This window comes from Quercus lobata, chromosome 9 (genome assembly GCF_001633185.2).
Source record: "Quercus lobata isolate SW786 chromosome 9, ValleyOak3.0 Primary Assembly, whole genome shotgun sequence".
In the NCBI taxonomy this organism is placed as follows: Eukaryota; Viridiplantae; Streptophyta; class Magnoliopsida; order Fagales; family Fagaceae; genus Quercus; species Quercus lobata.
In genome coordinates, this window is record NC_044912.1 from 37,571,371 (window position 1) to 37,581,578 (window position 10,208).

Below are 10,208 nucleotides of genomic sequence, written 5' to 3' on the forward strand. Positions count from 1 at the left end.
TGAATAAAGTATCCTCCCTCTCATATTGTGTGAATCTGTGTGCATCCTATACACTTCTTTTTTTCAGAGATACAATATTTATGGGGAAATTATTGTGTACTCCCGGAGTACCATAAATGCATACTCCCTCCTCTCACATAAATGGGGAGTACGCATTTATGGTACTCCGGGAGTATCTAATAATTTTTCATATTTATGACATGCATGAGCTACCTTCTATATATAACCCGTGAGAGCATGCTTATATACACACCCCCAAATCTTTTGCATCCCTTACTGTCCTTTGATTTCTTTCATTTCCCATTCTTCCCTCAATCTCCTGTTATAATTCATCAAGAATATATCATTGGTTTCAGTTCTTACTTGTTACTAATCAGTGTAAACTCCTGATTATAAATTATATTCAGGGCTTAGCGTTAAGCTATGTCAGGGAAGAGATTTTTCGATTTACTTTTACTAATCCTTGTGCTGCTCATAGGGACAAAGGGAAATCTTTGTGAAGCTCGCTCAACAGGTTTTGCTTATGTTACAACAAACGGGACTCGTTTTGTTCTAAATGGGAATTCGGTGTACTTAAACGGCTTCAATGCTTATTGGCTCATGTATATGGCATCTTTCCCTGACAATAGGGACAACATCACTGCTACTTTCCAACTTGCAGCAAAGTCTGAAATGAATGTGTTAAGAACTTGGGCATTCAGTGATGGGGTTGAACGAGCCCTTCAGACTTCTCCTGGTGTTTACAATGAGGAAATGTTTGAGGTATGATTATATTATATTATAGATTTTGTTTGAATGAGTTATATTGGGTCAGATTGACCTTCGAAAAAAAAAACAATAAGATTTGACTAATTAATTAAGGTCCTATATGCATAAATAGCTTTATTTATTGATTTGAAAAAAAAAAAAAAAATTGTGTGAATATTTTGTGGTTATGTCAGGGATTGGACTTTGTAATCTCAGAATCCAGAAAATATGGACTACCTCTGATATTGAGCTTGGTGAACAACTTTGCTGATTATGGTGGAAGAAAACAATATGTGCAATGGGCTAGGGAGAGTGGCCAGACCTTGGAGAACGATGATGACTTTTATACAAACCCTGTCGTCAAACAATACTACAAAAATCATGTCAAGGTATACAGAGTATCTTACATACAAGAAGATAGCATCTCATGAGACCGTTTTGTGCGATCAATTTCTCACCGCATGTAAAACGAGCAATTGATAAACATTCTAAGTACAAATTCTGAACATGATACTTCCTGGCTTTTCAAATCATACTCTAAAAAGTACTTTTTGAGAATTGTTTATGAAAAACACACAAAACAAAATAAGAAGATAAACAAGTTAAAATTTCAAACTTTAGACGTTAATTAGTCCATAAATCGCTTGCCTTTTTTGCATAATGGGGTCAAAGAAGCTATAAAAGCCCTTCTATCAGTTCTATGGCACATGTAGTTACTGTTTGGGGTCCACCTTCTCTATTGTGCCTTTTTAAGTTGTCTTCTATTTCCTTCTCAAAAAAAGGAAAAAAGTTTGTTAGTAACGTATGTTTTGAGAATGGTGAAGAAAATTAACGAGTTATGGTATAGGCATAGAATCTTTTACCAAAAAATTTAGGGTATGTTTGGTAATTGCTTTTTCCTCTTATTTTCTGTTTTCAAAAATAATTTTCTATTTTTGAGACTAAAAAACTTGCTTGACAACTCAAAATAGGTAGAAAATAAAAACTGTTTTCCAAACTCAATTTGTGAAGGAAACTAAAAACATGCAAAAGGTTGTTTTCAGTTTCTAACTTTCAAAAGTTAATGAAAACACGAATTTAATTAAATGAATTTGTTTCATTTAATGAGTTAACATTAAATTTCAAATCCTAGTAACAACATATTTTAGTATTTTCTATTTTTTTTCTTCAAAAAACTATCTTTTTAATTTCAACTAATTAAAAATGTTTTTGATTTCAAAAATACAAGAAAATTGTTTTTCCTTTATATTCCCGAAAACAAGTTTTTGAAAATAGAAATTCTAGATAGTATATTGTTAGTAGTTCTATTTTAAATTCATTATGTAAATTATTTTTTTGTCTATTAGGAACAGCTAACATTAAACAAAAAAGAAAAAGAAAAAAAGGAACAGCTAACAGCCTATCATTTAAGATTTATTATAAAAGTGAAAGTGTTGTGAAAATATGTTAATGAGTAAAAATTTTAGATGCACAATTTGGAAGAAATGTTACAAATTGGTAAATTGCATTTAACACTGATTTGTTTTTGACATTGACCATTGGTGGCACATTGGATTGCAGGCCATTCTCACAAGAGTCAACTCGATAATTGGGTTACCGTATAAAGATGATCCGATGATTTTTGCATGGGAACTAATCAATGAACCTCGTTGCGAAACTGATCCCTCTGGCAGATTTGTTCAGGTCTCTTTCTCTCTCACATACTCACACAAAAATTGTGTTGCTACTTTCTTGTTAGATTGCGTATACAATATCATATTTTCATCTTGCTTATGGAACACAAACTCATAGAGAGACTCATGGATTTGCAACTGCATAAGATTTTTTTGTTTTAAGAATCCAAATATAGTGCTAAATCCATGTTAGGACAATGGGGGTGATTAAAGCTTTGCTTTTTTTATCATGAAATGTTTTCTTACCTGAAATATTTTTAGTGTAAAATGATTTGATTTTAATCGTTAATTGCGATTTTAATTCTTAAGCCATTTTATCCATCTAATATTGTTTGGTTGCTTTGAAAATTTCTAATGACAATAATAGTTGGGGAGAGGAATTGAGGGGTGGTAAAGAGAGATTGTCGGCGAATGGTATCAGTGGCAATAACAATGGTAGCAATTGATAATTGGCAACCAATGGCATGATACATGCCAAGTGGTGCCCGGTGGTCATGGCTGCGATGGCCGATAATTGGTGGCTAGCGGTAAGCACCGGGCATGAAGGTGATGATGAACAGGCTGAGTGGTAGTGATGTTATGTAGGCAGTCAACAAGTTGTGGTGGTGGTGGTCAAGCAAATGGCAATGAATGGGTGGCTTGTGGTGGCATTGACTAGGTTTTTTATTTTGGAAATTTAATTTATGCTTAACTATATATCATTTGTCATTATATTAAAAATAAAGTTTAGCTACAAAATTAGTTGTAACTTAAGACTACAACCTTACTTAATATCTTTTTATTAGAAGTGAATTTTGACAAATCCACATTTAGATTACATTTTCTTCTTATGTCTTCCATGCTTGCAAAATTTATAGAAAATTAAATATCAATAGTTATGGCATTAATAAATTTTTTAAATTACAAGTTTTTATAGTTTAAAATTATGTATAAAATATAAGGTTATAGATCATATAGTAAATAATATTTAATTAACACAAAATTCGATATGTGTATTAAGAGCGTAAAGAACATGCAATTCAACGGTTAGATTTTCAAAATATGTAGTATTTTTTTTTTAAAAGGAAGTTATAGTAGATTATAACTAATTTTATAGCTAAACTTTGTTTTTATATTAATATAATTTTTTTTTAATTAGTATTTTTAGTTACACAAAATATATAATTTTTTTTAAAGAGTCTTTCTATAGACAATTTCACATTAAATTAATCTATCAGTTCCATATGCATCATGCCTCCTTAAAAAAAAAAAAAAAAAAAAGCTAATTTGCATATATTGTAAATTTTTGTTATGTCCCTAGTTCTATTATTTTTTAAAAACATTTTAAGTGAAACAAAAAAAATAAATAAATAAATCCAAAAAGTTAGACTTTGATATTTAACTATGATAAAGGCTAAATCCTTTTCTTTTTTTTATTTCTAACTAGGCCTCGTCAATGGGCCGGGCCGGGCCGACCCGACCCGTTTTTACTTGGCCCATGGGTCTAATGGGCTGGGCTTAACGGGCTGTTGACTAGTCAATGGGCTGGGTCGGGCCGGGCTTGATGGAAAAACCCTAGCCCATGGCCCTACTCATGGGCAATGCCCATTTGGGCTTTAGCGGGCTGGGCTAGTGAGGTGGGTTTAATGGGCTACTCATGAGCATTTTTAACAGGTCTTTAATGGGGTTATAAAAATTTAACCAAAAAAATTATAATTATATATTATTACAAACTATCAAATTGAACAATTAAATCTACTAAAAAGATTCTATTAAAAAAAATACTAAGACATACCTCTTAAAAAGGTACTAAAAGAAGATTAATTAACTTTTATTGATAAGAATAAATAAGTATATTGAATTAAATATCAACTCTTAAAGGAAATATTTGAAGAATAAAATATCAATTCTTAAAGGAAATATATGAAGAATCAAATATCAACTCATTAAGGAAATAATTTCTTCCAACCAACGGTAAGCCTTTTTTTTTTTTTTTTTTTTTTTAAAAGGAATTTCTTCTATAATTGTAACTCGTAAGGAAAGAATTGGAATTTATCAAAGGAAAGAATGACTTTCTTTCCAGAGGCACAGAGGTAGGGCAACAGTGATCTTAGTAACTTTGTTTTAAAAATCAAAGCTACTAGACTAATACAAAAATATATATTTATTATGCATATTGTATCACAACCATTCCAAGTATTTAGTGGTTAGGTGTGTGGTCTTAAAGTTTTTATAATGTCTAAAGTTCAATCCCTCACCCACCCAACCTCCAAATTATTTTGTTATAAATTTTGGGCAATGAGTCAGGCTAACAGGTCGGGCTACTGGGCAAGGCTAACGGGCCGGCCCACTGGGCGCCCATGGATAAAGAAACCAACCCATAGCCTGTCCCATTGGGCTATTGGGCTACCCACGGGTTTCAATATTACCGGGCTGGGCTGCCCATTAGCCTGGTGGGCTAGCAGGCTACTGGGCCAGCCCATGGGTCATGGGCTATTTGATGACCCTTATTTCTAACGGTAATTCCATATTGGGACAAGACAACTATCCATCCACAAAAAGCTTCCAACTTTGTTATTTTGATAATTAACTAAGTCAAATCTTTCTTATTTTTCATCTTTGAATTCCTTTCCAGGAATGGGTGAGAGAAATGGCAGCATTTGTTAAGTCCATTGATAGTAACCATTTGCTGGAAATAGGCCTTGAAGGATTTTATGGGGATTCAATACCACCGAGAAGGGAGTTCAATCCTGGCAATGTACTTGTTGGGACCGATTTCATTTCCAACAATCAGTTACCAGGAGTTGATTTTGCCACAATTCATCTCTATCCGGATCAATGGTAATGTTCTAAACTTTGATGCAAGAATATAAAAAGTCATTACTATGTTTGCCTTCATTTGCATCGATCGACATCTTTCATCCTTTTTTTTTTAACAGGCAGATAAATTTCATATAATTGTAAATTACCTTCTCTTTTGAAAACAGTAAATTATTTATTATTTGATTCATAAATTCATGTTTTATTTTAAAAATATAAAAATCTTGTCTCCTTCTTCTTGAAGTCCATAATTAAATATTGTCTCTTTTAATAAAAATGGCAGGTTAACGAGTTCAAATGATTCTGTTCAAGCTGCTTTTGTGGATAAATGGATTGAAGCACACATTGAAGACTCACAATCAGTATTACAAAAACCACTGGTTTTGGCTGAGTTTGGCAAATCATCAAAGCTCCCAGGGTACACCCAGGATCAGAGGGACAAGTATTTTGCAAAGCTTTATGAAGATATCTACAACAGCTCAAGTAATAGGGGCCCATTGGTAGGTGGGATTTTCTGGCAGGTCCTTGCCCAAGGAATGGATAGCTTTAGGGATGGTTATGAAGTTTTATTAGAGGAGAGCCCTTCAACCACTAGTGTTATTGCTGCACAATCAAGCAGGCTAATGGCTCTCAAGTAAAAAACATAACTTTCTCCATTACAATGAATTTTGTATAGAAAATAAAATATCATAGTTTAAGCATAAAATTTAATAAAAAGAAATGAAAATTTATAATTTTTTTTTTTATTAAAAGGAGGTTTAATTTATCTTCGATAAGGTCATGGCTAAAATCTAATTTTTAATTTTGATTTTGGTTTTAAGAGAAAGATAAAGATTAATTGGTGTGGCCATGTCAGAGATTGGATGGCTAATTTTAAAATGGTCTACTTGTTAAGGGTAATAATAACTACTGATGTTTCTGCACATTTACAAACTTTTTTTTTTTTTTTGTCAAAAAATTTAGGGTTTTAGTTGGGTTAAGTTTCTATTAGTTTAATATTTTGGTAGCCTTTTTGGAAAAGGGAAAAATAGTTCACAATTTTTTTATTAAAAAAAATTTAGGCCTTTTTTATAATATGGGTGTAGTATTTTCTAAGGGCATGTTTGGTAGACTATAATAAGCGTTGTAATGTAATAGTTATTCCTATGGTTTAGTTATTCTTTAGTTTGGTTATGTTTTTATTACAAGGAATAGTCATTCCTTATGAATAGCTATTCTTCAAAATGAGGAATAACTATTTTTTTTTAAAATGTTGTATTAGCTATTTCTTAGTAAGTGCAATAATTTCAAAACTTAATATATTTCCAAATAAACAAACTTTCCATATACATCTAACAATTATAAAAATAAAAAATCATAAAAAATAATACATATCTCTCTTAAATTTAAAAATAACAATTTTTAAAGAGATATAATTGTATAAGTAAAACATTTCCTAAAATAAATGTTAAGTTTTATTTTAATGTTATAACTCATAACCAAACTAATAAATATGTTTAGTTATTACATTACAACACATTTTATTACTAGTAATAAAGATTATAATTCATGTCGTAATCTCCATTCAATGTACCAAACGTACCCTAAAGGGATGAGACTTTATTGTAATGGGGACTTTAGACCTAAGCCTAAAACGGGCCTTGCATTTGCATGACATTCATATTTCATCCTTAAGTTATAAAAGGTATATATATATATATATATATATATATATATATATCTTAAATTATTGAAAATATTATATTTTTTATATTCCTAAATTATTGCAATTTTTGTTCGTTCCTAAATTTTGAAAAGTTCTTTTATACCGAGTGTGACCAATTGTTTCGTGCTATCTATTCATCTCATGTATAACATTTTTAAATATATATATATATAATATTCCAAGTCAGACATGTTAGATTCTTTAATGCTAAAATTAATGCCACCCAATTAGACATGTAGGATAAAAAAGGAAAAACTCTAATGTTTTTTTACAGTTTAGGACAAAAAGAATAAGTTTTAAGTTTAAGAACGAAACAAGTCAACGTGTAGGTTCATATTCCTGGTATATAACTCTCTTTGTTTTTTGTTTTGTAGTGAAAAGATAGAAGATATGTAGCTCTTAAGTCTTGTCTAAGTAAATTTTACTAAAACATTATTTTGACAAGGAAACCAATGAACTTCGTTGTCTTCACATAATATTCTTGCTGGCAAAGATCATCATGATTAGAGAATGATCACTATATCATGTTTACAAATTCATATTTTTATTTTTTTTCTTTTTTAATTTTAAAAATATATGTATAATAAGATAAAAGTCTTATCATAGAAAAATGACTTATCCATAAAGATAGTATTTCAAAGAAAGTAGGCCAGTGGGGTGGCTGTAAGTACATCATCTAAAATGGAACTTTTATCACAACAAAAAGTTATGTAGATGACTTTGGTCCTCCAAGTCCAAAATTAAATTTCTTTAGTAAAACATATTTCTAGATTTTTTTTTTTTTTTTTTTTTTTTGTTTTGAGAAACAAATGTTAATTCTTTTCTTTAGATTGTTTATATCTCTCTGCTTCTTTTTATTATCTCCTATATTTCTAGATATTTGAGTTCAAACAATAAGGTCCAAGTTGCATTTGTAGATAAGTGGATTTTGGTCCACGACCCTACATTTAGTGTAAAGTCTTCATTTGTTTCCATAGAGAGGGAAAATTCCCGACCTATCATAATCTGACACGTCACATTACCAAGTCCATAAAATACAGCAAATTACAAAGCACCACGTATTACTGCTAGGTTTTGCTATCACTATTCAGAAACCAACAGAAATTTGCCAAGTGTCATGCAAAAACCAATCACACATCAGCGTGTGTAAGCGATGACACAAGCAGTCCAGCACATGTAATCGATGACACAAGCAATCCAGCACGTGTAAGCGATGACATAAGCGGACCAATCAGACTATGACATGTATCACCAATCAGACTTTGCCACGTGTCGCTCACCCACCCCCAAACTCCTATAAATAGAAGCCTTCCTAAGGCATTTAAAGGGGAGACCAAGATTCAAAAGTAAAAAAGCTCTGCAAGAATCAAGCCTCAAAGCCTTCAAGAACTTCAACCTTAAAACCGAAGAACACTCGAAGCAAAATCATCCAAACTATCTGCCTAGATCCTAAAGTTTGCTGGAATCAAACTCAAAAGCCTTCAGAAACATCAACAAATCACAAATCAGTGAAGTTCTACGGATTCAAGCCTCTAAAACGCCGAAGAACTTCCACCACAAACCTTCAAAGACGAAGAACACACGAAAAACACGAAGAACGTGAAGAACAAAAGATTTCTAACAAGCTCATAGCCAGAGATTCATTGTAATTCCGTTTCAGCAATCTTCGATCCATCCCTCAACCAAATTGAAGGATATTTTGTGTTCAAGTCAAAATCATATTACCACAATTCCAATCAACAAGTCTTTTAAGGAGATCGAATCAGAGGATCACTCTTTTGTAATTACAGAGAATTGTACCACACAATCATCAATACAAATTCGTATTTGTGAAACTATTTTACTTATCTAATTTATTTCAAACTAGAAATTTAGTCGTCCACAGTTTCAAAGGAAAATATTCTCAAAATTTGACCCAAAAAAAAAAAAAAAAAAAAAAAACCTTATGGAAAGTTATGAAACCATTACATCTCACTTAAAATCAAATTACCAGAGTCGTAGAGCTAGTAAAAACCCATCATGAATTGCAATAAATGATGTTTTCTTTGTTTAAAACTTTTATTGCCTCCACAAATCTTAAAGTTTAAAACTTGGGAGTTGGAGGATGGGGGGAGGGGGGGTGTTGTTCTCGGGTTGTAACTCTAGGGGAGCACTGTAGCATAGATTTTTAGCAGTAAAAAAAAAATGTTTGCCTTTTCTAGTGTTTAGTGTGGTGAAAAGTAGAAGTCAACATACATTTTCGTCGTTTAAGTTAGTGTTTGTATCCACTACTAGAATAAATTTTCACAGCTTTTTAATCACAAAATGCATTCTAAAAAAATTGAGGTATTCGGCTGGATATTTTAGAATCTGCAAAAACCATATTATCTAGAATATATTTTCCCAATTTTATTTTGAGAGCAGAAGCCAAAAATTACAAAAACGCTACTTGGCACTCTCATCTTACTTCTCACAATCTAATTTTTGCTTCTCATTTTTGCTTATATTAAGTGTGACCTACTGATAAATACTCACTGACACACCAATGTCTCTTTCTTTATTTATTTCTTTTTATTTTTTATTTTTATTTTTTATTTTTTATTTTTTATAAATGTTCTCTGTTTCTTCTCTCTGCTCTTCTCAACAAATTCCCCATCTCCTTTAGCTCACAATCATTTCTTTCTCGATCAATCTCACTTTCTCAACCCACAATCACACACACAAACACTAAAAAAAAAATCTCAAAATCAAAGTAACAAAATATATATATATGTGTGTGTATATATATATATATATATATATATATGTATGTATCCCAAATTCAACAGCAACAACAAAAAAGAAATTCCAAAGTCACAGCATCAATCTCTCTCTCTCAAGCCAAAATCACTCTTATCTCCTCCATCTCACCTTTCATTTTACCAAATGCAACTATGACTACAAGGAGGAGTACAAACAAGAAAATATCTTATTTGGGTGTGCGATTTGGGAGATTCAGAGGGAGTTGGTATGTGGAAATGTGGAGAAAGTCGTTAGACACAAGAAATTCAACAAACAATTACACACCAGTCTAATTTGGCAGATTTTTAGTGGTGAATAAAGAAGTGACGTCAACGGTGAGTCCAAATAAAAATCTCGACAACTCAATTATTGCGAAAAATGTTGTGAATTTTTTTTGTGTTGAAGCATTAGTCGGATATGTGAGGAAAAAAACATACAAAGAGAGGGATGTGAATTTGGTGGGGGTAATGCGGAAGAGTGGGAGAACTCAAATTTATCAATATAATCATTAAAAATTATTTTTA

General features: G+C 31.6%; 1 protein-coding gene across 1 annotated transcript; it reads left to right on the forward strand.

Moving 5' to 3' along the window:
- Nucleotides 1-242: 242 nt before the first annotated feature.
- LOC115960723 (mannan endo-1,4-beta-mannosidase 4-like) lies at nucleotides 243-5,950 on the forward strand. Its single transcript, XM_031079701.1, has 5 exons — nucleotides 243-762; nucleotides 942-1,136; nucleotides 2,308-2,430; nucleotides 5,035-5,240; nucleotides 5,503-5,950. The coding sequence occupies exons 1-5, from the start codon at nucleotides 424-426 to the stop codon at nucleotides 5,855-5,857; spliced, it is 1,218 nt and encodes a 405-aa protein (XP_030935561.1). The 5' UTR covers nucleotides 243-423; the 3' UTR covers nucleotides 5,858-5,950.
- The last annotated feature ends 4,258 nt before the right edge of the window (nucleotides 5,951-10,208 follow it).